Raw genomic sequence first — 27850 nt, 5'->3', positions numbered from 1 at the left:
ATTTCTGTGGTTGAAGCATTGATTCTTGTTTTAGTCCAGCTCCATCCAGTTACATGGATAGAGGCCTCTTTCTCTCTCTTTCACACACACACACACGTCTTGACTCACAAGGCTAAAATAAAAAAGAGATTATGTTCTCCACAGGAAGAAAAGCCCAAATACGGAATTCAGTGGGCAAATTAATTATGCATGTGAATTACAATCTCCCAGATAATTTGTTTTCCATTTTTCTCTGGTTGCACTGTCTAAAGGGAAATGAATTAATGGGATAACTACTTTGCACTTAAATACTAGCCTGCATTTTGATCCCTCAGTTTTATAGTTATCACTAAAATTCATCTAAATTGTGTATCCAAATATATGAAGGGAAGAAGTGCACAAATTCCTTTTCATCATTTCTTAGGCAAAATTTAGAATTAGAACTGCACCTTTGTTTGCCTCTGGTATAGCATTTTAAAATGTGGATTCTTGACATTATCAGCTCACATTACCTTCACTAGGAGGGCCAGATTGAGAAGATTGTAACAGACATCCCTTATGGAGTAATCTAGGTAATGAAGCAAAGTGAAATTAAGAAAAAAAATGAGAAACAAGTATGCAGTTTTATATTATTGAGCCCCCTTTCCTCATCTTAAAAATGTGAAATGAACTTTCCCTATCATTTCCAATGCTTTATAAACATTTAAAAAATTTCCCTTTGGAAAGATGGAATATCATGGGTAACTTGGAGCAGTTTTTCAAATTTTTTTCCATCCCTCCGTGTCTTTCAAGTTGAGATTTTTTTCATCAAAATATTCCTAATTCTCTGTTTCTTTCTTGTGATTACAGAAAAAAGCAATTGCAACATAATCTATACAGGGGTGGGCAAAAGCAGGTATGAGTACCCAGAACACAGTCTATTCTTGTGTTCTTATTTATTAATTATTGTATGATTTCTTTTTATTACAACTATAAACCTATTTTTGCCTATTCCTGTATAATATATATATATATAATATATAATGTGTATAATATATATAATGTCAAATTTTAAAATCTTTGGGTCTGAGTGTGTGTCTGCAATTTCTATGCATGAAACAAACAGATATGATACAAAGAAGAGAGCAAATGTGGATTCATATTCTAGCCTTTTACTAAATGTGGAGCATAGGCAACTGTCTTAGGCCTTCTGAAGCTCAGTTTCCTCTTTAAAATAAGGGAAGGTCCTATCTGTTTCACAGGTCTGTTCTTGGTTTCATTTTCCCCAGGCCTTTCATTGCCCCATTTTATCAATCTATGCTACATTTACCATCACTAGTGACTTATTGAGTCATTGCTATTTGCTAGGCATCATGCTAAGCACTTGGTATATGTTTGCTTTTATATTTCCATACAAAAGGTGCATAAGATTAGTGTGGTCATCATCTTAGATGACACAACTGAGGTTCAGGGAGGGTCAAGTTCAATGTCCCAGAACCGGTAAGTGCCAGAGCCAAGATTCATCATACCTTGCCTTTTCTCATTATATATCTCATTTCTTAAAAGTGCAAATATGTGCTTTTAAATGACATTATCTCTTCTAACATCATCCTCTAGCTGCTTTCTAATAAGTCTAAGTATTTCTTTCTTGATTGACTAGTGGATGATTATTCCTAATGTCACCTTTCCATTGGACAGAGATCTCAACTCTACTTTTGATGGTTTGCTGATATACCAAACATATTTGGAAAAAAAGCAAATACATGCTTGAGGATTTTATGGTACAAAAGTCCTTAAAATTAGGGTTATGATGGTATAGATTATTTAGTTATTTACATTTTTGACATGCCCCCCAAAAAAGTTACAGCATATTCCAGTGTAAGTTGGTATTGATAAGTACTTGCCAATCAAACCATGACTTCAAACAAAGTGAAAATAAGTATAGTCCATCAAACTAAAATTTTCTGCCTTTGTCTGACTGGTGTGGCTCAGTGGGTTTAGTGTCATCCCATGGCCTGAGAGGTCCCAGTTTGATTCCTGGTCAGGAGACATGCCTGGGTTGTGGACTCAATCCCCAGTGGGGGGCCAGCAGGAGACAGCTGATCAATGTTTCACTCTCACATCAATGTTTCTCTCTCTCTCTAAAAATACATAAATAAATAAATACCTATTTTTAAAAATTAAATTTTCTGCCTCAATTTATCTGTAACTCCTCATGTGTTTTTTTTTTCCTGAGAATGAGCTTGCCATTAGAGATTCTAAAAGAACTACTCCAAGGAGCCTATAGAAAGTGAGGTCACATTATTAGGAATAAATAGAATCTTCTGTTGTCATTGCTAATATGCAAATATTGCAGCATGTTGTCTCAGTTGTTTTCCAGCTCAAACTCAATAGAGAAAATGTCTGGAGAGTTAGGAAGTGAAGAGCAGACAGATGTAGAGTATAGGCTAACAGAATCAGTCCCAAGCATTGGTGCACCTGAGAGTGAGGAAATGTTTCCCCATAGTTCTCATCACAGATACCCAAAGATCTCTTTTCTCTTCATGAGTCATTATGGATGTGGTCAGGCTTTTCTTAAAGTTGCTGTAATTTCCCCACTCTGGCCACACTTTCTCAACTTTTAGAAGGTACTTTCCACCATCAGTATTTTAGGTAAGACTAATAAGTCTAGGGCCCCTTGACCACTCAACATGAGGTCAGACAATGCCAATGCTGTTGGCTTCTAGTTGGTATCATCTACCAATTAAGAAATATCTTTTTCAGACTCACTTGATGAGAAATGTGGTACCAGAGCCCAAACAAACCAAGCTCAAAATATATGAAGATACAGCACAGATAGGAAATCTAGATTTATTAACCCCCCAACACACACGCACACACACATACATACATGTAATTGTGGATTTTAGATGAGGACGCTATATAATATTTCATACAGTTTATAGTGGAAATTGATTTCATTCCCCAAGACTATTTTGTAAAGGTTCTAGTTCTTTACGTTCCCCTCTCTGCCTTCCACCCTCCCTCCCTCATTTCCTTCCTTTGCCAAGCACTGTTTTATGCAACTTAAACACTCTGTCTCATCTAATTCTAACACAACCCTATGGGGTGAGCACTGTGGGTGGATTATTAATATCCTCTTTTTAGACGTGAAGAAATTGAGGGTTGTAAATTGAAGTAACATTTACAAACACAGCAAGAAGCAGTTGCACCAGAAAGTCAGTATCTTTTTACCATACCATGTTGCTTCCTAATTCATTATCTATATATCAAGCCTAATTTTATGAAGGGAGATAGGCTCTTTAGCATTTGGGTGAGGTTTGTGGGATGTCTGAAATGCCTTTCCACTGGCAAGACTGGGAGAAAGGTGGGTCGTATTCTAGCATATATGAAACCATGGATCTAAGGAGCCTGTGCCATTTTTGAAACACTAGAAGGAAGAAACTCCTCCTGTTCTCCTTTTCATCCACATATCTAAGATGTAAAGTACATCTGAAGAGGTATTTTTATTTTTTAGGTTGTTTGACGCTCATTGACTTCTGCTTTTCCCATACCATGGCTAGACCAGACCAAGATTCAGAAGCTCTACTTCTCTTTCCAGACTAGTCACTGACTCACTTTGAGGCTTTGAGGAGAAATGTCACTTTCCAGGGCCCCCATTTTCCCATTTTCTAACATGTCCACTTCTCTCCTCACATAGCAGATCTGTGGTTTCTAACTGGAAGATGACAATAAAGGCGCAGGCTATGTGCATACAAACAAACTGACCTGGCTTCTAGGCAGAGTCGTTTTGTTGTTTGAGGAAGATAAGGAATATTTGTGTTACTTAAAGTGAATGCAAAACCACTGTAACTGAAGATATCAAGGACAGTGTAAATCACCCAGGTTTCCCTCCTGGAAACGAGGTAGTGAGGTGAGAACCACAGTGTTGCTCCCCCAGATTCTGCTGGAGTTCAGCCTCCTGCATCCCTGGCCAGTCATGCTAAACTCTGGACAGCTTCCCTGTGTGCTCCTGCCTGTTTCCTCACTTTACAGGGCTATTTTCTTTTATGTGGAGAAATGAAGTGCCCTTCTCCATTCTTTTTCTTTGAAAAACTCCTACTGGTCCTTTAAGATGCTGCTTTCTCTTCCCTCCTCAGGCAGAGTGAAGCACTTCCTTCTCTGTGTTCCTATTGCACCATGGTAATAACACCTTAAAGCAGAGATTTTCAACCTGTTTTATCTCATGGAACACATAAACTGATTACTAAAATTTTGCGGCACACCAAAAAATATATATATATTTTGTTGATCTGACAAAAAAATAGGTGTAATTTTGATTCATTCACACTGGACAGCGATTGTGTTGGCGGTTGTCATATTTTTATTTGACATTCTAAGAGAAAAGAAGTCAGTGCCCCTGACTAAAATAATTGCATTGCCTGTTTTAAAAGTTCTTACAGCATACCAGTTGAAAATTGCTGTTTTAAAATATTCAGATTAGTGTAGTCTTCAAGTTGCATAACCATTTTTCTTCACAGACTATGTGTCCTCCAGGAGCAAGGATTATGAACTATTCATCTTGTCCAGTATCTAGAACTATAACGGTGCTTTATTAAATGTGAGTGGATGACAGGTTAAAGGCTACTAATGGAGATAATCTCCATTAATAATAAAAAGAGCCCCAATTGTCTACCAGAGGCAGGGGATACAGGCAGAAGTGGTCAAGATCTAACCTGATGGTCTTCATATTCCTCTTTTAAAATATTTTTATTTATTTTTAGATAGAGAGGACTGGAGACGGAGACAGAAAAACATCAATGTGAGAGCTAAGAATCGATAGGCTGCCTCCTGCACACCCCATTGGGGATCAAGCCTGCAACCGGGGCATGTGCTCAGACTGGGAACCAATCCAGCAACCCTTCTGTGCACAGGATGACACCCAACCAATTGAACTACACTGGCCAGGGTTATAGTCTTCTTTTTGTTGTTGTTGATTTTTTAGAGAGAGAGGAAGGGAGAGGGAGAGAGAGATAGAAATATCAATGAGAGAGAACATTGGTTGGCAACCTCCTGCATGCCTCCCACTAGGGATCAGGCCCACAACTTGGGAATATATCCTGACCAGGAGTCAAACTGGTAGCCTCTTGGTGCATGGGTCAACGCTCAGTCTCTAACTCATACCGCCTGGACAGTCATAGTTTTCTTAACTCTTCCCTCAAGGTGTTGAGGAACTGAAGAGAGGAAACAATTAGAATTTCTCAAAAGAGTGTAGGAAGAGCCCCAATTGTAAGTAAAATCTTGCAGAAGTGTGTGTGTCCCTAATTAACATGAGGTCAGAGCTGAGTAACCTGAATAACGCCAAAGTAGAGCAGAGAAACTTGAGATACAGAAATCCAGTGGCCAGAGGAGTTAGGAAAGGTGCCTCCGGCAAGGCTCACATCTGTGTTGGCCTGCAGTGGGCAGGCACGGTAGGTGTTGCCACCACTAGGCTTTGGCATGAGCTGGAGGCTTCCTCAGTTCATAGCAATATGACCCTGGGCCAGTTTTTTAAACCTTGATTTCCTCATCTAGAAAGAGGAATACTCCAAAGGATTGTGGTGAGAATTAAATATGATAATGCACATAAAACATTTAGCATTAAGTAACCATTCAGTAAACATTAACTGGTCTTCTCATTTGTTCTTGAGCTATTGTTTCCTCTGACTCCAATATAGCTAGCCTTCTATGGAGAGAATCTAGATTAATCATCCTACATGCTTAAGGATCAAGACTGCCTAGTCTTTAAGCAATCTCCTCCTCACCTGTGGAAATCCAAGTCAAATATCACTTCTTCTGGAGGGCCATGCTTGGCTCTCCAGGGGAGAGCTATTTTTCTGTGGGTCTAAAAAGTCCCCCTATATTCTAGTGGCTGGTATCTCTCTCACCTACTCAATAATCAAGGGTCACATCTTATCTTTGTGTCTCCAGCATCTAGCCCAGGGCCTGACATATATGGTAGGTATTTGGCAGGTGTTTATTGAAAGGAGAAATATGCAAATATACAAATTTGCTTATGGTAGACATTTAGAATTACCAGAGGATGAATTTCATAGTCCAGATAGGGATATGCAAATTGCATTTAGATCAACTCTAGCACCATTCCTACTGATTTCCTGGACACAGAATTTATGCATCCTGGCTTGGTTTTACCCTCCTTTAAGTCACTGCTTCATCCTTACAGTCCCTTTCCTCCCACCTCAGCAGGACTCTGTTCAGCGTCAGACACTACATACTTAGCTAGAGACCTACTACCAAGCATCACTGGCAGCCAGTAGGATTCACAGAAACAGCTTGAAGTGCCACCTGTGGGAAATCTGTGGTGGTCTCTCTTGTGATCATTACGGTGGGGCCAGGGTTCATTTCTTTCCATGGCTAGTTGGAAGACTGCCTAGGGACAATTTGCTGCTCTTTAGTTCCCATATCTGCTTATCAAAGTCATTTTTCCAGCCACAGGGTTTGATGTGAACTTGGAGCATTCACTTGCCTTGTGCTAGGTGTTTGTACCTTTCAGTGGGAGGGATATTATAAGTATGTACAACAAGAATATAAGTATTAAACTCCTAAAAGAAGGTGACAATAGACTTCTAGAACCCTGTATACCACTAGATGATGAGTTTTTTTGTTCATGTCTACAACTCATTTTCTGAGCACCCGTGCCAGATACTGAGGCAGCGCTATGAGGTGACATACAGCTTGTGATCTCATAATGTGCTGGAAGACATGAATATGGACACAGGTGCCATGTTGCAGAGGTCTGAACCAAGTTAAAAACAGGAAGGGCTCACTGACCCCCACTCAACAGTCAGAAGACCAGAATGTGTGAAACCGTACGAATTGTTTTTACAAGTATGAGGGTGTAATTCTAGTATTCGTCTATGAGCTTGGCATTTTGTCTTTTGAGCATTGTGCCTGAGGTTGAGTTGTTTTGATGTGGTTTGATTTTGGTTGCTCAGGAAAATCAGAAGACCATTATGCAAAGTCAAGAATAAATATACAGACAAATCCAGGAGACTTCACCTTGCCCTGGTCATTGTAACCTAGAAGGTGCCAATAGTATGTGTGCATAGTATTTGGTATATGTTGCTGTAACCTAAACCTAAACAACACTTTCTCAATGCCTAGACTAAGTTTTTTATATATATAGGCAACATACATGAAATTATATTTGTAAGCTATTTGAAATCAGGAAATTATACTTACTATATGTTGAGCATATCTTGAAGAGCAACATTCCCTCTTAGATACGAAAGCTTATTAACAAGGAAAGAGGAGAAATAAGCAGGCCTAGATTCCAGTCCCAACAAGCTCTGTGACATTGGGCACATTCTTTTTTTTTTTTATGTTTTAATTTAAATATATATATTTTTTAATTTATTTATTTTATTTTATTTTTGTTACAGATGTTTCTCCTTTTTTTACCTCATTGACACCCTCCTCCCCATCCCGCTCACCCCGTCCCCAGCTTTGTTGTCCATGTCCATTGGTTATGCATACATGCATATAAGTTCTGTGGTTTATCTCTTTCCTCACCCCACCCCCTCTTCTGAGGGTTGTCAGTCTGTACCCCACTTCCATGCCTCTGGGTCTACCCTATTCCTCACACTGTTATGTTCATTATATTCCACAAATAAGTAAGATCACATGGTACTTGTCTTTTTCTGCTTGGCTCATTCCCCTTAGGATAATACTTTCCAGATCCTTCCATGTCATCTCAAAGGATAAGAGATCTTTCTTTCTTGCAGCTGCATAGTACTCCATTGTGTATATGTGCCACAACTTTTTTATCCATTCGTCTACTGATGGACACTTGGGCTGTTTCCAGATCTTAGCTATTGTAAATAGTGCTGCTATGAACATGGGGGTACATATATTCTTTCTGGTTGGTGTTTCAGGCTTCTTAGGGTACATTCTTTAACTTGGTTGTCATTTCACTCTATGACAGGAGAAAGTGGCCAAACAGATAATCTCTGAGATCCATTCATGTCTACATTCTATGACTTTGTTATTCTTACATTATCATTTAAGGAACTTGGCACAGACCTAGAAGATAGCAAAGAAAACTATTAAAGATTTGGAAAATAGCCCTGGCTGCTTTGGCTGAGCGGTTAGAGCATCAGCACGAGTACCAGAGAGTCCCGGGTTCAGTTCCCACTAGGGGCACATACCTCAGTTGCAGTTTGTCCCCAGCCCCTATTGGGGTCATGTGAATGGCAGCCACTAGATGTGTCTCTCTTACATCAATGCTTCTCTCTCTCTCTTCCTCCCTCTCTCCTTCCTTCTCTGTCTGAAGATGAATGCAAAAATAAATAAAAAATAAATAAGGATATGGAAAATAAGCCTCCAAAACTTGGTTAAAAGATTTTTTGTTTTAGAAGCCCAGTGGCAGCCAGCAAGGCAAGTGACAGAATTTTTATGAATTGAGCAGCTTCTGTTATTCACTCTGAGAAGAGCCCAAGAGAGAGGGAGCTTGAATCGTATCAGAAAAGATTTAGGTTACAGGGTAGGGATATGAGATACCAGAGAGGTGTAGGGTTTCTGTATTTGGATATTTTTAAGAAAATAGTGGGTGGCTTTCTTTCTCAGGCAGTTTGTATAATACAGTCTTGCCTAGAAGCTAGGAGGGACCTGCGTCAGCATGCTATATGTGGAGACATCCCAGAAAACAGATCCTACATGCTGCTCTGGTAACCTCCCTGCACCGTGCTGAGCAGCTGTGCAGTGGGCATCTGCCTGGGTCAGTACGAAGAGTGCATGAGGACTGAGCTTGACTTGCTGCTGAGGTAAGAGCAGGAGCCAGGTGGGGATGGTAGAGGCAGGGTGCATTTCATAGGCAGTACCTCCTGGAGAAGTCTCATCAGGGCCAGCCACAGCTCCTGAAAGCCCTTTCCCCTATTTCTAGGCTCATTTGAAATACACCATACCCTGACTTTAACTAGTGCACAACACACTTGTCAACTAGTGAATAGACTTTTGGAACTTTTAAATTAGAAGGGATTTCATCTCTCAATTTGTAGATGAGGAAACTGAGGCCCAGAGAGGCAACATAGGGTCTGATGTTACACAGGCAGTAGTCTAGGTCTCCCAACCCACCAGTTCAGCACTTTCTCCCACTCCCTGCTGGGTATTTCAGTAATGATGTCCTTGGAGATGTACAAATGTATAAATTTCTGAATACTTTTATGCATGGGCTGATTTCAATGTTTGATTTTTTTAATAAGCTTTTGTGATTTCTTACTCCTAGCTAATCTTTTTTCCCTTTAGCCCTGTGTTTATCCTTTTCATTTGTTTATTTTTGATCCTTGTAACTTTTTTTCAATACATGAGCTATGGTCTCTGTGTCCCATTTGTAAGTTGACATGTAACTGTGGGCTTCATGAAGCCCTATGTGTGTGTCCCAGTAACCAGAGCAGTGCTCACAGGTGGAGTGAAAGAATGAATGTATGAATGAATGAGTGCCATCTGGTATTGAAGTAGTTGTTTAATAGTGGATAATCAACTAGTTCATATTAATAGTCAACTTTTTAAAAGACCTAGGGATACCCTGAGCTTTCAATAGAGGAAGGTCTGGATCTTAAATTCCTGGTGGTAGAATGTGAAATGAAGGGTAGCTGTGGAGTTTCACGACATTAACACCAGGAGTATTATTATCTACAGCCCAGGGAAAGAGAGAGATACCAAGACAATGGGGGCCTCCTCAACCTGTAGCCTGGAGTATTGCCTTTGCTTGCAAGAATTTTGCTCTGTATTATATTCTTCGTAGAAAACAGGTGTTGGGGGTGTGCTGGGGGAGAGTAGAGAGGCTGTGGGCACTTCTTAGCTGGTGACAGGGCCAGGCTGTGTGTTCTGTGTTATTTACAGCTTCAGAAGCCCCTCCATGCTGTGATCAAACCACAATGGCTTTCAGAGCAACATTAGGTCCATCAGGTATGGAGGAATGTGGCCTGCTGGCTCCCATACTGTTTATAGCCCAAGACAGAGAGAGAAAAGAGCCACCAAGTCTGTGCTGTGAATACCTGCCTCTGCCTTGCTCTTCTTTCCCTCTGAGAATGCAGAAATAAGAATTATGTACTTTGGAGCAGCCCCTAGGAGAATCAGTAATTACACAGGGAGAAAAAAGATAATATGAAAGAAATTTTGACTTGACAAAAGAATTCCTGAGAGCCCATTTAAGTGGTTATTTGTATTTGAGACCATTTATAATTGGTTTCTTAAAGTCGTTTTTAAAATACATTTTCAGAATCATCTTTTATGGAAAGCTTTGGTATAGTGGTATCTATAGACAAATGGCATCCTCATAGTTAGACTCCCAAAAGTGGCCTATATTGTAAAATCAAGGGGATAGGAATAGATGAAAGCCAAGCTCCTTTGTTATCTAAGTTTCTTAAAAAAAACATACAGGTCTTTTATTTTGTGTTGAAGTCCTATGCATTTTATGTTTTACTTCTTTAGTCATCATAGTCTAATGCTAAATATTGCAATATTAATCATGTTCTAGATTACATGTTGTTTTGGATTACTCACTGTTCATTGAGGTGTTCAGAAATTGTACAGTTCCCCCTGGATACACACTGAAATTTTTTAGCTCAAGCTAGGAATTTAGGTCCTGAGTTTCCAGTTTTACTTGACTCACTGTGTCAAGTTGCAGGAAAAGTAGGGCACATTCAAAAGAGTCCCTTGGCAATGTGATGCCAGTTACAGGTGTAACCCTGATCCTGGCAGTTATATAATTGGACATCAATATATTGAATCAAAACACTGACCAACACACCTGTCACATTTCAGAAATTATGCCAGCCCATGAGCATTTCACTCCAAATAAGTCACCTGTTTCTTTCTGCTCCTTCTCGTTATTAGTTTTCTCTACTCCGAGAAAATTCAGCTTACAGTTTTACATTTATTTTAGAAAACAAATTTCCTTTTGTAAATCCTATAGCTCTGTATGCTATAGTAAACACCTACAAATAGTTTCTATATTCAGACTTCAGAGATTTGAGGCAGGTGCTTTTATTATAAGAAGTCATTCTCAGAAATTTGCTTTCACTGCCAATCTGAAAAATATCAGCCTCCTTTAGGAAGGGACTCAAAACTCACTGACTTAGAGAAATGATCAGGTTTTGTGGCTTTTGACAGTTGAGGGGTTATTTGATTCTCTTATGATATTAAAAATAATCTTATAACAATGAACAACCAGTACTTTCTTTGGCCAAATGTCATGGGTTTCTATAACTATTGATTTAATAAATGTATTTGCTCACAAAATAATTAGCAGCCAGATGTGAATTAGAGAATGGTTTGAGATTTTTCTTCTTAGATTTTGTGTTGAAGGCCGTATTGTACATTTCACTTCTTTAGATTTGGGCAGTGATTCAAAAACAAGGTTCCAAAATTTACCACTGATTTACAAGAGACCCTAAAGCGGTTGCAGGCAGGGCACAGTGAGATGATGCAGTCATTAAAAGTGCCACACTGCAGAAGCAGTAAAGCAGTGCTGCAGGAACTACTCATTCACGCCCTGGAAAGGACATGCCTTTCACTTTTTCAGACTCCAAATGCTTCATTAATGTAGTGACCTCTCTAGAATCTGCTGCCAATATGGTGCCAGTAATTTGAAAATTGAAACACTCACCAATTGTCTTTATGAATTTTACCAACATTATTGTAACTCATACCTTCAAATAGGTATGCATTAAAATGGTTGTATTTTTTTCCAGGCAAACACATTGTTAGAAGAGTATGTCAAGTACCTAATATTTTATTCTAACCTCAATAATGTCCTTCTTAGAAATGGTCTGATCTGCATGTTAATGACTTTGTCCTCCTGTTTCTCTGCTTTGTGAAAAATGCTGCTGTTTGCACACCCAGTTCAATTAGTTAAAGGATCTCTTTGCAGTTATGGACTATAATGGCCCTTTTAATGGTCTTTGCATTCTTGTGCTGCTCTGCTCACCAGCAACTGTGTTGACAAATTGTTGCCTGGCATTACTTTGAGAACTTGTATGTAGACAAAGCATTTTATTTTATTAGACCTTCAGTCTCCTGACCTATAAAATGAGGTGGTTGTAATAAATTATTCCTTAGATTCCTTCTGTCTCTAAAAATTGGGTTGTGTTTCCAGACTTTCTGCTTGTTCTGATGTTAAAGGCGACTCACCCAGCAAACAGTATCCCAGTAACTTAGGCTGTTGACTATTCATTCTCCAATTTCATCTTTTAAGCTATTTCAATCTACTCTTTTTTCCTTTGGTTATTTAATCATTGATGTGTTTTGGATTTTTAAAATTTGAAGGCTGTCTCACTATATGGCTTCTCTGAATTGATCCCATTTATAAATCTCAGCAAAATGTGGTTATTCAGATGCTCAGATTTTTCATCTTGACCTACCTGCCATGGCTTAAAAATCACATGGATTCATTACAATGCTTTTTTTCTCTTTCTAGGTCTTATATATGAATGGGCCATGCAATATTTAGGCTAAAATGTTTTTTCTACTTTTTTACTATAGCATGGTCTTCATTTATTATTTTCTCCACCTCAAAATATAATTCTTTCTTTTCTTATTTGGTCCTGCTTTTGACCCTTAAAATACATCCTCATTTCCTGCCTTTACTTGTATTTCTCACCAGTCTTTCACAGTGGTCTAAAATCTAAAACTCATGTCAAAGGATAGAGTCCAGTTTCAGTTCAGAGATCCATTCATTCTCTTTACCTTCCACATTGTCTCGCGCTTCCTGGGTAACCAAGTTTGTGTAGACATGCCTCCCCTGAGATGAAAAACAGTGTCTGGCTTGTGGTAGACATTCACTGAATATTTATTAAATGAATAAATTTATTTCATAAGCTCATGAACATTTATGAACCAACAGGACAGGTGTTAAGATACCTAAAACCATGAAGGGCCAGCCAGTTCTAGGGCTTTAGACCAGATTTTACCAAAAGCCTTGTTAAAATATGATGGGTGAGAGCCTTCTCTTACTACATATATGTAGTACTGTTAGAGAATAAAAGTTGAACCAAACCAAATTAATCACACAAATTTAGTAAAATGTAAGGTTATACACTACTTTCTTAAAACAGAAGACTTGATTTCTTAACACATGAAAGCAAAAGCTTCCTAAGCTAGAGCACCTAAATATGCTCTTTGTGTTAGAGTTATTTTTCATCTCCCATGGGTTATACATATTAAAGATACTCAATGGAAAGATTCTGAGTGACTGAATGGATGGATGAAATGAGTGCCTAACAGAAATGTGAAGGTATTGAACATCAATAGACATAATGAGAAAGGAGAAAAGGCTGAGAATTGGAATCCTAACTGCTCTTCTACCTACCTGTGTAATCTGAGATAACATATCTCAATTTTCTTGAGCTTCTGCATCTTGCTCTAAAAAATGAGAATATATATACACTCACTGAGGAACATTTAAAAAAAAACCCACGAAATTGTGTTTACTACTGCCACAGTGTCTTCTTTTGCAAAGGGGCCTGAATAAGGTATTGCTATCAGCCTCATTTCTGCAGCCCTAAGAAAATGGGTTCATTTGTCTCATATAGATAGAGTGAATTATGTAACCAATAGTATTTCCCATTTTGCATTAGCTTCTAGCAAACATGGAGCTAGATTTTCAGCTCACTTCTGGCAAAATATGCAGTGCTGACCATGTATTTGAAGTATTAATGTTCTTCCCTGCCAACGTCTTATTTCTCCTTCTCACAGATTACATAATCTTATTGGTTCAGTTCTTAAATTTAGATATGTTTTTGTAACCTGGCTTAAATTGTTTTTGGAACAAGACAGTGAAAAAGACAGAAGAAGGAAAAGAAATAAAGGAGGGAGAGAGACAGACAGACCAAGAAAAGGAAGGAAGGGAAATGAAGTGAAGACAAGAAAGCCAGACGCCAGGACCTGCCTCTGAGGGTCACTGTGCTGTGTAATGAGACTGTGTTTGCTTATACTGTGAAGGCCATAGCATTTCCACTATCCTTCAGAGAACCCAATGAACCAATACCTTTTTAGATATATAAGGCAAGTAATAATAAAATTAATTTTAATGATAATAAAATATATTTTTAAGGAATTGCAAAAATAACAATATATGTCATCCCACAGTTTTAAAACCATGCTCCCTGTCATTCCCACTGGTACACAAGGTGACAAGGAGGAGGGATTGTGGGGGCAGGGGGCATTTGGGTTTCTTCAGCCAAAGGTTCCCAGCATTGTTTTTTGTTTTGTTTTTTATCTGTTCACTTTCATTTGCATATAAAGTTTCTGTTAACAAAGGGTCACAGGAGAAACAAAAGTTTGAAAGCACTACTATATGTACATGACAGTATAATAAATTGGTTAGTAATAAAGGTGGATTTTCAAAATTTAGCATAACGCATTTTTGGCCTGCAGGTGTATGTATTAAAACTGTTTCCTATTTGTGTGCTGTTGTTTGCCACTGGGAATGAGTATTGCATTATAGAAAAATGTGAAAATGTTGAAAAGGAAATCAATTTAAAGCAACATCCTTTCACAAGTTTAAAATATTTTTAAAAATCAGTACTTTTAGTAAAATGCCCAAAATATAATTATAGAAATACCCCCATTCTCCAGGAAATTCAGTAAGCTGCAGTGGAACTCCTATTTGAAACATGCTGGTGTGGGTTAGCTAGGGGCATTATATTCTCCAAATAGTTCATTTTCTGTTTCATTCTCTTTACCCACCTGAAAGCAGCAATGATGCACAGGGAAAGGGAAAGTGTTCCAGTGACAAACTGGCATTGAGTTTGTCAGCAAAACTAGCCTTTCTGAGAAGAGAACACCTAGAGGCCCCTTAGATTTCCATATATGAATTCTTAGTGGGTCAAATTGTCTTCCTTTTTCCCTAAATATATTTAGAACTTTGATAACTTCCTTGTCAGTTATAAAATGTATCTGTTGGGCTGGCCAAACATATTAATTTTAAATACAAATGTGATAATATGTCTAAAAGGCCTCTAGGTAAAAGTTGTGTTTTAGTTGTATATTTCTGTGTAACAAACTACGCCAAGGTTTAGTCATTTAAAATGATCATTTATCATCTCTCTTGACTGTATTGGTTTAATGGGCACAGCTGGGTGATTTTTTTGCTTCATGTAATGTAGACTGGGACTGTGGACACCTGGGGGCTCAAATGGGCTGAAGCATCCAGAATGGCCTAGTCAGGTAGCTGGCCGCTGAGGAGAGCACAACAGGAACTGTTAACTCGAGTATCCAGGTCTCCTTTGTTGGCTTCTTCATGTGGCTTGGACATCTCCCTGCATGGCTGTGAGAGGGAACATCCCAAGGATGAGCATTCCATAAGGAAGGAAGCAGCAGTTCCCAGTTCCAGACATGGATTCTCCAGCCTTCCAAATGGTCATAGCAGTCACAGGATCAGCCCAGATCCAAGGGGAGGGAAGTAAGCTTCACCCCTGATGGAAGCAGCAGTCAGTACCTAACAGGGAGAGCAGAGACTGGAGAGGGCCATCTTTGGACAGCGCCACGTGGAAGGTTTAAAAATACATATACTTCTTATACTCTTGAAAGATAGTTACAAATCAAGAGGGATGTCTAGAAATATTTCTTCCTGAATAAATGAAGATTGCTTCTTAAGGAAATTGGCACATTAACAATTAATAGGCACAAGAGTCATTCCTTATGTTCTCTCCCTCTGCAGATCGCCTACCTAAAGCAATACAAAATGGCCAGAGGCTCAGTGTCCGATGAAGAAATGATGGAACTCAGAGAAGCTTTTGCCAAAATTGGTGAGTAGATCTGGTACCTCAAGCAGCAGCACAATTCCCTTTATTAACTTCAGGACAGATTCATTGAAATGGTAAAATGAGAAAAATAGCAGAAGTGACAAGAATAGAATGGCATTGGTTGAAGACACTAAGGAACTTAGTTCTGAAAGACATCGTTCAGGAAAAATACATCTTTGTCTATCTAAACATGGACTATGAACCCTTTCTTACCTGTAGCTTTCCCTGGAAATGGCTCCTCAGTCTCATCTTTTTATTGCATCTACATTGTTTGACTTTGTTGTTATTTATTTATTTTGGTATATATTTGTTTTCTTTTTTATTTCATACTTTTTCTTGCTCTTTATCTCTAAGCCTATGGTTTATTTCCTTATTTGATTCTATTAGAGTTTCTTTAGATTCTGTTGCCAGACCTCTGTTTTGAAATTATGACTCTTGGATGTTGGAAATGATGTTAATGACCATATCCAATAGCAACAGGCCTCTTGTGAGATTCTGACTCTTGCATGGAATCAGGCCATGGCCCCTGAATGAGTGCATCTGCTGCCTGCTCACTTTCCACCTAGCTTTCTTTCATCTCTCTTCATGTTTTTAGTTGAATTGCTCAAACTACAGCTTGTCATATGCCTTACAGATACTGATGGGAATGGGTACATCAGCTGCAATGAATTAAATGACTTGTTCAAGGCTGCTTGCCTGCCTCTGCCTGGGTACAGAGTGAGAGAAATTACAGAAAACCTGATGGCTACAGGTGATCTGGACCAGGATGGGAAGATCAGCTTTGATGAGTTTATCAAGGTGAGTATGATGCAGAATACAAGGAGATGCATTTGAAACTAGGGACTTTAATTTAAATATATATATATATATATATATATATATATATATATATATATATATCCAGAAATGCATTTTTACTCTCCTTGTTTTAGCATTGCATAATCTTTGTGATTTTCTTGATCACATATTGGGTTTCTATAGATACATTATATTTTTGCAGGTTTTTCATGGCCTAAAAAGCACTGATGTTGCCAAGACCTTTAGAAAAGCAATCAATAAGAAGGAAGGGATTTGTGCAATTGGTGGTACTTCAGAGCAGTCTAGTGTTGACACCCAACACTCCTATTCAGGTGAGTTGTACTGATGGGTGTGGGATGGAGGTAGAAAAGGTGTTGGGATAAGAAGAGAGCTGAAGACAGAGGGAGAGGAAACCATGTAGAAAGGATCCATGTCTTCTGGGATTACGGATTCTAAACTTGGTATTCAAACTTAAGGAGTGCAAAGAAAGACAGAAGTTGAGTTTATTGACTACTGCCTGTTTTCCTGTGCATAAGTGGGCCAGCAGTTTCCTATTAGGTAGAGCCCAATACCAAATAATCTTATCAGCATTTAAAAAATACATTAAAGGCTGACAAAATACCTTTGTAAATCTTTTGGACAAAATGAGCTACTCAGGTTTCTACCTTCAAACTTCATGTTTATTCTTAATGCCTGCTGAGTGGTCCAAAAAATTGTGTTGTCATTGATTTGGAAGAAAGTTGTATATTTATTCTGAAGATTCTGAAAGCTACCATCTAACAGCCTTAATGAAAACTTCTAAAAGCCCAAACAGTACAGTAATCCAACAAACTAAGTTCTTCAAAACATTAGTTGCTCTTAAAGATAAGTTCATGGTTAAGTACCATTCAGTAATTGTTAAGACAAAGTTTAGTCTTTTATTTTGAAATACAGAAATTTTCACAGCCTTTTGCTATGTAAATGTACATTATAAAACTTTAAGGCAGTGATATATGCATGCAGTGTTTCTCAAACTTTTGTAACTCCGATTCTTCTGAGGGACACTATTGCTTTCCATGACACACAAATTGAGAAACACAGTGATGGGCATAACTGCAATTTTATTAAAATTTCTAAAATTGATCTCTGGCATCATTACTGATAGAAAAGAAAGATTATGTCACAAATGATTTTATTTCATAGCAATATTATTATAAAGAAACTCAGATATTGCAAGGATTGTCTGTGACCATCCCACTTTTAAATCAGGAATAAGGGCAGAACCTCCAGTTTTATTCGGTAAGAATTAGACCACAGTTATATTTAAGTTATATATAAATATAAAGAAAAAAACATTTTTATTATATATATTTACATATATAAAATACAGCTATATATTTGTTTCTAAATATAAAATGATTACATATATACACACACACACATATATATAGCTTCTAAATCTGCTTGCTGTGTATTCTTGGAGTGAACAAAGATTCTGTGCCTATAGACCAAGTCATCGGAGATTTTAAAATGTCAATAAATGTGAAGATGGCGGCTGGCAGGACGGGAGGGAGGGTGAGTGTGTGAGAGAATGAGCAAGTGTGTGAGAGTGTGAGTGGATGTGAAGGTGGACGACCAAACCCGAGCAGTGCAGAGATACCCAACAGAAAGTTCCTGTGCTGTGGACAGGAGTAGTAGCTACCGCGATAAGCTGCTCTTCAGGGCACTTCTCCCTGCGCTGTGGGAAGGCCCCAACATTTTGGAAGATCCCGGGTCTTCCCTGGGAGGAGGCAGTGGGAGCAGCTAGGGTACAGCAACATGAGCCCACCAGCGCACCTGAAACCATCAGACCAGTGGACATTCTGTGTCAACACAGACTGGTGCACAGTAGTGGAGCTCCCAAGGTGCCAGTTATGGAAGCTGCAAACAGCCCGGAGCCCAGCACCATCCTCCATAGTAGCAGCCCCATCAGAGTCAAGATATACCCCCAGCAACAGAGACTGGGGAGCAGACATACATCCCCAGGCAACAGAAGCACAGACCAGCAGCTGAGACCCATCCCCAAAAACTACAGCAAAAGGTGAGCAGGAGTTGAGTCCCACGGGGCAGCAGCACTCCCCAGCCACCAGCAGCGGGAAATGGGGCTCCACAGAGGCCTGTGCAGTCCAGCGGCTCACAAGAGCAGTGGGAAGCTGGAGCCCTGGAGAGACTAGTGCTATCCAGCTGCCCACCCGTGGGACCTGCAGGGTGCAGGGGCACCAGAGACACCAGTGCAACCCAGCAGGGATTGTTCAATCCAGTTACCCACAGGACCTACAGGGTGCTAAAGCAGCAGAGAGGCCTGTGCAGCCCAGCAGGGACTGTGCGATACAGTTACTCTCGGGATCTGCAGGGTGCTGAAGCACCAGAGAGGCCAGTGCGACCCAGCAATCCATAAAATAGGCATAGAACCAGGTCCCCAAAGGGACTATGCAATCCAGTTACCACGGGACCTGCAGAGTGTGGGGGTACCAGAGAGGCCTGTGTGACTCAGCTGCGCACAAGATAGGCTTAGAGGACATGAAAATGGAGGCAGAGTGAATGGAAGCTACACTGACGATCTCCCAGGACCAAACAGGAATTACAACTAAAATAAAGAAAAATCCTTAGAAAAAAGCAACAGAAAAGCAGCAGGACAGGACCATATAACCAGGGATACTGGTAGGATATGGGGAGGAGCGAGAGGGTGGAGAGCTAGGAGCCCAGAGACAGCAGCAGTCTTAGCTGTGAGCAGCGCCCTTGGGGAATAAAGACCAACCCCACTCCACAGTGCAGAGAGCTGGGACAGAGCACTAAAATAGTCACAGCCACTCTCCTGGGGGCTACAGCAGAAGGAGGGCATATTGGGCTGGAATACTGTGGGAACAGCCGAGATATGGAAGGCACTCAGAGATTTTGGTGAGTAGCGGACACAAAATATGGTGGCCAATGTGCTCCTTCCCAGAGCTGTGGGAAAACGCAGCAGCCCCCCCCCCCCCCCCCCCCCGATTCAGCCTTTCCCAGGTGAGGCAAAGAAATGCAAATTGAGGCTCATTAACACCCTCTGGAAATCCTCTTATGCAGAACACCAGGACTACATTCCAAGGCACTGAGTAACTGAGACTACTAGCTTCCAGGAAAAAGCTAGAGGATAACTGAACCTTTCCTTAGCTTGCAAATCTACCCAGGAAAGTAAGACTTGACAGTGGTGTTTAACGTGGGCCCACCCAGGCCCATTCAAACCCAGTAGAGGGAGCCACAAACAGCAGAACACCAACATCATAGGGAAAATTTGGCAGGCTCCAAAACCCACTGAGATAGCCAAAATGGTGAAACAAAGACACAAATCCCAAATGAAAGACTAGGAGAACTCTATTGAAGATGAGTTAAATAAAATGCAGCTAAGCAAATTATCAGAGGTAGAGTTCAGAGCTTGAGGAAGCTCAACAGCATGAGTAAGGACATCAGCACCATGAGTAAATATATAGAAACATTGAAAACCAACCAAGTGGAAATGAAAAATTACATAGCAGAAATAAAGAACACATTGGAAGGACTAACCAGCATAGTATAGGAAGCTGAGGATCGGATAAGTGAATTAGAAGACAGGGTAGAAAAAGTCAACCAATCAGAAAACCAAAAGGAAAAAGCAATTAAAAAACAGGAAGAAAGCTTAAGAGAACTGTGGAACAACTGGTAACATAATAACATTTGCATCATAGGAGTCCCCGAAGAGGAAGAAAATGGTCAAGGGTTAGAGAATATATTTGAACAAAGAGTGACAGAAAACTTTCCTAACTTGGTGAAGGAAGAAGGCATTCAAGTTTAAGAAGTACAGGGAGCCCCAAGTAAGAAGAACTCAAACAGGCCCACACCAAGAGACATAGTAATTAAAATGCCAAAAATTAAAGACAAAAAGAGAATCCTAAAGGCAGCAAGTAATAAGCAACAGGTTACCTACAAAGGAAACCCCATCAGGCTCTCAGCTGCCTTCTCAACAGAAACACTACACGCCAGAAGGGAGCGGCATGAGGTAATCAAGGTCATGAAAAACAAGGATCTGAATCCAAGACTACTCTATTCAGCAAGACTATCATTCAAAATAGAAGGTCAAATAAAAAGCTTCCCAGACACACAAAAAGAAGGCTAAGGGAATATATTAACAACAAACCAGCACTGCAAGATATGCTCAAAGGACTGCTATAATTAAAAGAAACAGGAAAAATAGAACCACACTAAACAAAAATGGCAATAAATAAGTACATATCAATATTCACCTTAAATGTAAATGGATTGAATGCTCCCATAAAAAGACACAGAGCAGCTGACTGGAGAAGAAAGCATGACTCATCTATAAGTTGTTTACAAGAGACCCACCTCACAATAAAAGATGCACATAGGTTGAAAGTGAAGGGATGGAAAACATCTTCCATGCAAACAGAAAGCAAAAAAAAGCTTGGGTAGCAATACTCATATCTGATAAAGTAGATTTCAAAATGAAGGCACTAACTAGAGATAAAGAAGGCCACTACATAATATCGAAAGCATCTATCCAACAGGAAGATATAACCTTGGTAAACATACATGCACTCAATATAGGACCACCAACATATATTAAAGATCTTCTGGGGGACTACAAAGGAGAAATCAACAGCAATACAAGAGTAGCAGGGGACTTCAACACACAGCTGAAATCACTGGATTGATCATCTAGACAAAAAATTAACAAGGAAACACAAATTCTAAATGAAGTGTTAGATCAAATGGATTTAATAGATATCTACAGAGAATTACACCCCAAAACTGCAGAATTCACATTCTTCTCAAGTGCACATGGGACATTCTCAAAGATAGACCACATGTTAGGGCACAAACTAAATCTCTAGAAGTTCAAAAAGACTGAAATCATATCAAGCATCTTCTCAGATCACAATGGCATGCAACTAGAAATCAATTGCAACAAGAACATGCAAAGACATTTGAACACATGGAGCCTAAATAGCATGTTATTGAACAATTAATGAGTTACCATGGAGATCAAGAAAGTAATTAAAAACTTCCTGGAAACCAATGAAAATGAAGACACAACAACACAAAATCTGTGGGATGCAGCGAAAGTACTTCTGAGAGGGAAGTTCATAGCACTACAGGCCTATCTCACAAAACAAGAAAAATCTCTAATAGACTATTTAACTTCACAACTTAAAGAACTAGAGAGCAAACAAAATGAAAACCACAGAGCAAGTAGAAGGAAGGAAATAGTAAAGATCAGAGCAGAAATAAATGACATTGAGACCAAAAAACAAAAATTCAAAGGATCAATAAAACAAAGAGCTGGTTCTTTGAAAAGATAAACAAGATTAATGGACCCTTAGCTAGACTCACCAAGAAACAAAGATAGAGAACCCAAATACACAAAATCAGAAATGAAAGAGGATAAATAATAACTGGCACCACAGAAATGCAAAAGATTGTTAACATATTATGAACAATTATATGGCAACAAATTTGACAATCTAGGCGAAATGGACAAATTTCTAGAAACACGTAGTCTCCCAAAACTGAACCGAGAAAAGAGAAAACTTGAACAGAGCAATAACAACAAAAGAAATTGAAGATGAAATCAAGACTCTCCCAGCAAACAAAAGCCCAGGCCCGGAAGGCTTCACGGGGGAATTTTACCGAACATTCAAAGTAGAACTAACACCCATTCTCCTCAAACTATGTTAAAAAATTTAAGAAGAAGGAAGTCTTCCAAACTCATTTTCTGAGGCCAGCATAATTCTATTTCCAAAACCAGAAAAAGACACTACAAAGAAAGAAAACTATAGACCAATATCCCTGATGAACATAGATGCCAAAATGCTGAACAAAATACTAGCAAATCAAATCCAGCAATACATCAAAAAATTATTCACCATGACCAAGGGGGATTCATCCCAGGGATGCAAGGCTGATACAATATTTGCAAATCAATAGCTGTGATATACCACATAAACAAAATGAAAGATAAAAATTATATGATTATATCAATAGATACTGAAAAAGCATTCGACAATATCCAGCACCCATTTCTGATAAAAACACTCATCAATGTGGGAATAGAGGGATCATATCTCAACATAATAAATGCCATATATGAAAGACCTACAGCCAACATCATACTCAATGGGCAAAAATTAAAAGCATTTCCCTTACGAACAGGAACAAGATAAGAATGCCCACTTTCACCGCTCCTATTTAACATAGTACTGGAAGTGTCAGCCACAGCAACCAGATAGGAAGAAAAAGTAAAAAAGATCCAAATTGGAAAGGAACAAGTTAAACTGTCATTATTTGCAGATGACATGATACTATACATAGAAAACCCCAAACTCCATCAAAAATTTACTAGACTTAATAAATGAATTTGGCAAAGTAGCATGATACAAAATTAATGGCAAGAAGTTAATGGCATTCTTATATTCCAGTGATGAACTCACAAAAAGAGAAACTAAAAAAAAAAATTCCATTTACCATTGCGACAAAAAATTAAGATATCTAGGAATGATCTTAATCAATGAAATAAAGGACCTATTCACAGAAAACTACACGTCATTGAACAAAGAAATAGAGGCAGGTATAAAAAAGTGGAAGCACATACCTTGATCATGGATTGGAAGAATTAACATCATTGAAATGTCCATACTACCCAAAGAAATCTATAGATTCAATGCAATCCCCATCAAAATACCAAAGACATACTTCACAGAATTAGAACAAATACTTCAAAAGTTCATATGGAATGAAAAAAGACACTGAATAGCCACAGCAATCTTGAAAAAAAAGAACAAAGCTGGAGGGATTACATTACCAGATTTCAGGTTATACTACAAAGCCATTGTAATCAAAACTGCCTGGTACTGGCACAAAAACAGGCAGATAGATCAATGGAACAGAACAGAGAACCCACAAATGGACCCAAGACAATATGCTCAATTAATATTTGACAAAGAGGGCAAGAGCATACAGTGGAGTAAAAGCAGCCTCTTAAATAAATGGTGTTGGGAAAATTGGACAGCTACATGCAAAAAAATGAAACTATACCATCAACTTATATCATACACAAGAATCAAACTCAACGTGGATAAAAGTCTTAAATGTGACTCATGAATCCATAAAAATCCTGGAAGAAAATGTAGGCAACAAAATTTCAGATATCATACGCAGCAGAATTTTCACTGATACATCACCTAAGGCAACAGAAACAAAGGAGAAAATGAATACATGGGACTATATCAAACTAAAAGCTTCTGCACAGCAAAAGAAACAGTAACCAAAATGGAAAGGCAACCCACTGTATGGGAGAGCGTAATTGCCAATGATACATCAGATAAGGGGTTAATTTCCAATCCACATAGAGTGCTCATACAGCTCAACCAAAGGAAGACAAATAACTTAATTAAAAAATGGGCTGAGGAACTAGATAGACACCTCTCCAAACAGGACTTACAATTGGCCAACAGACATATGAAGAAATGCTCAACATCACTAATCATCAGAGAGATGCAAATTAAAACAATAATGAGTTATCTCCTCACACCTGTCAGAATGACCGCCATCAACAAATCATCAAACAAGTGTTGACGACGGTGTGGAGAAAAGGGGACTCTAGTACACTGCTGGTGGGAATGCAGACTGGTGCAGCCACTATGGAAAACAATATGGTGTTACCTCAAAATTAAAAATTAAACTGCCGTTTGACCCAGTGATCCCACTTCCAGGAATATACCCTAAGAAGCCTGAAACACCAATCAGAAAGAATATATGTACCCCCATGTTTGTAGCAGCACTATTTACAATAGCTAAGATCTGGAAACAGCCCAACTGTCCATCAGTAGACGAATGGATAAAAAAGCTGTGGTACATATACACAATGGAGTACTATGCAGCGGTAAGAAAGAAAGATCTCTTATCCTTTGAGACGACATGGAGGGACCTGGAAAGTATTATCCTAAGCGAAACAAGCCAAACAGAGGAAGACAAGTATAATATGATCTCACTTATTTGTGGAATATATTGAACAGTCTGAGGAATGGAGTAGTCCCAGAGATGTGGCTGTGGGGTACAGATTGACAATCCCCAGAAGAGGGGGTGGTGGGGGAGTGATAAACCTCAGAACTTATATATACATGTATGCATGAACAATGGACATGGACAACATAGCTGGGGACAGGGCAGGGAGGGAGGAGGAGGGGTGTATAAGTGGGGGGAAAGGGAGAAACATCTGTAACAAAAATAAATAAATTAATTATTAAAATAAAAAAAATAAATAAAATATAAATATCTTTGCCAGTTTATAGGTAAGAAATGAGAAAAAAAGTGATGACAAATATAACTTGTTTTTTATTTTTTTAAAAATCAGGATGACAATATTACTAAATTTATATATAATAAATTTTTTGGTTGATGTTTAAAAAATATTTAAAGAAAAAATGTCAATAAATGTGCGATGATTGGATAATGGATGAGATAAGCTCGCAATGTCTCTCCTGGGCATAAGAATCTAAGATCCACGTGTCTCATTTTATTTACATTAGATTTTCACTTTGCAAATAAATTATTTTAATCATTTACTTGCAGAGGAAGAGAAGTATGCCTTTGTTAACTGGATAAACAAAGCTCTAGAAAATGACCCTGATTGTCGGCATGTCATCCCGATGAATCCAAACACAAATGATCTCTTCAGTGCTGTCGGGGATGGCATCGTCCTTTGGTAAATAGCACTTCCTTTTTGGTTCCCAAAGGTTTCCCTAGACTTTTCTGGAATACCAACAATTACTTGTGTTTATCCTAGGTCAAATTCCTTTGGTGATCAGCTGGACCTGAAATGGTTTTTTGGGACTTTTGTTTAGCAGATCCAGGAGAGAAAACTAATTTCAAGAGCTAATTGGTCTATCCCAATCTCCAGTGATTTCTCCCTTAACTGAATTCTTAAAGCACATATTGTTTGTAATAATTTGGAAGCCATTATAGTGTCCTGCTTTGGACTGTTACATAACTTTTGACATCCAGATATTTTGTCTATGTAATTGGACTGTAAGCTTTTCAGTATCGGGGATATCTCACACTCTTTCAGTCACATCTCTGTAGCACCATCTCTAAGAGCTTCTAGTTTATTCCAGTTTCATATTTTTCAAATTATGATTTAGCAGTTTGTTTTGCCTACATTGTAGTAAAATGCCTTTTTTTAAAATATGTATATACACATGATAAAGTTATAAAAATACACCTTTAAACAACCACCAAAAAAAGATAGTTGCTTAAAAATTGTTAAGAAAAAAATGTTAACGCTAATATCTCATTTCATTAAAAAAGATATAGTCATAGTCAAGTTTAATATTCTTTGATTTTGTTATTCTTAGTATATTTTTTCTAAATTTCTTTTTAAAAATAAGATAGGAAGTTTATTTTTTTAGGAGCAATTGAAGGTTAAATCAATGCTAACTCGGGTAAAATCAGTTTTTCATAAGCAATATCTGCTTGCTTTGGATGTCTGATCAATGTATTAGATACTTGAGTGGGTGAAATTTTCTAAGTACTGATACAGTGATGACTACATGAAGATATGAAACATTTTATCATCTGATTGATTAAAGGAATATAGTTTGGCCAGGTATCAGAAATTTAGATATCATATAAGCTCAAAAGTGTATAATAATCATTTATATAGTGGAATGATTTTTATGGCTGAGAAAGTAAAGCACACATAGGGGGTTTGCTTTGGCTATGCACCTAGAATTTCCTAACATGCTAAAGAAACCAAGATAATTTTGTAGTTTTTAAGGTAAGTGAATGAATTGAGGTCCTTATTTCCTGGCTCAATATATTGGTATGAGTTTAGGAATATTAACCTTTCCCACAGAGAGTTTGAATCTCATCAAAATTGCATAACTGATTTTATATTTAAGCACTGGGTAGCACAGGTAATACTGCCATCTTGTTTATGATTTTGCTAGAATATACCTGGGCCCTGTTATGTAGAAACCTGCTTTCCTTACTTGTTTCTCTTTTAGTAAAATGATCAACCTCTCAGTGCCTGACACAATTGATGAAAGAACAATTAACAAAAAGAAACTCACTCCTTTCACCATTCAGGTATGTCTTCCCTCTGTTCCTTTCAAAGAGGATTGTGCTTGGAGTGAATGTGCACCAAACCTGCTGAGTCAGACTTGTTCAGGGCTCAGACCTTATTCCCAATTCCCAGAATATGGACTGGTGATTATCATGACTGGTGGGGCTAGAGAGACACATTTCTGTTTATGCTTTTACTAATATAACAGGGGCAGGGTAAGGGGCATTGGAGATAGGAGGTTAGCGGGTGTGGGTAGTTGGGGAATTCTTTGTTTTGGCCACTTACAAGTAAAACTCACATCAGTGAAGTTTTGACTCAAACTTTCCCTAGCACTTTATCTTTGAGGTGATGTCAAATACACAGCATTTTAGCTGAAAAGAAAAGACTTTCTAAGTGAGGGGTAAAACCGGGACATGCTCCTACAGCCTTCACGGTGCTCTTTATGGCAGCCACCAGAGTGATAAATAGCACCTGTTTTTATGCCCTCGGGGTGTTGATTAACTAGAACAATCACCGGTAGTAAGCTGTATCTCCATGCTATGTTACAGTATTTTAACATTACTGTAATTCTCTTGCTTAGATGTTATGTCTCATTTCTTCAATCATGAACAATATATTACATCCTGTTTGGATTTAATCAACCCTGTGTACTTTTAAATAGAATTGTTAACCAAAGAGAGCAATGATGGTTAAACCTATATGAAGAAATTTTATGTTAAATTTACTCAATCATTGTGGCAGGTGATACCTCATAGTCATTTTAATTTGCATCTCTCTGATGATTAGTGACGTTGAGCATTTTTTCATATGTCTCTTGGCCATTTGTATGTCCTGTTTGGAGAAGTGTCTATTCAGGTCCTCTGTCCATTTTTAAATTGGATTGTTTATTATCCTTTTGTTGAGTTGTATGAATACTCTATGTATTTTGGAAATTAACCCCTTATCCAATGTTTCCTCAAAAAATTAAAAATTGAACTGTCATTTGACCCAGTAATTCCACTTCTAGGAATATATCCTAAGAAGCCTGAAACACCAGTCAGAAAGAATATATGTACCCCTATGTTCATAGCAGCACTATTTACAATAGCTAAGATCTGAAAACAGCCCAAGTGTCCATCAGTAGATGAATGGATAAAAAAGCTTTGGTACATTTACACAATGGAATACTATGCAGCTGTAAGAAAGAATGATCTTTTAC

At 38.5% G+C, this 27850-nt stretch overlaps 1 protein-coding gene across 1 annotated transcript in view; it reads left to right on the top strand.

Moving 5' to 3' along the window:
* The window catches only part of LCP1 (lymphocyte cytosolic protein 1), a 62843-nt gene that overhangs the window by 4820 nt on the left and 30173 nt on the right, over positions 1–27850 (top strand). Inside the window, exons 2-6 of the mRNA XM_036250325.1 lie at positions 15659–15746; positions 16378–16541; positions 16744–16873; positions 25161–25293; positions 26594–26675. Coding sequence (XP_036106218.1) covers positions 15683–15746; positions 16378–16541; positions 16744–16873; positions 25161–25293; positions 26594–26675 — 573 coding nt within the window. The 5' untranslated portion in view covers positions 15659–15682. The remainder of the gene's footprint in view (positions 1–15658; positions 15747–16377; positions 16542–16743; positions 16874–25160; positions 25294–26593; positions 26676–27850) is intronic.

The sequence above is a fragment of the Molossus molossus genome, unplaced genomic scaffold (genome assembly GCF_014108415.1).
Source record: "Molossus molossus isolate mMolMol1 unplaced genomic scaffold, mMolMol1.p scaffold_m16_p_9, whole genome shotgun sequence".
NCBI classification, from domain to species: domain Eukaryota; kingdom Metazoa; phylum Chordata; class Mammalia; order Chiroptera; family Molossidae; genus Molossus; species Molossus molossus.
Note: the sequence above shows the minus strand (reverse complement) of the source record. Positions and strands in the feature narration are given on the sequence as shown.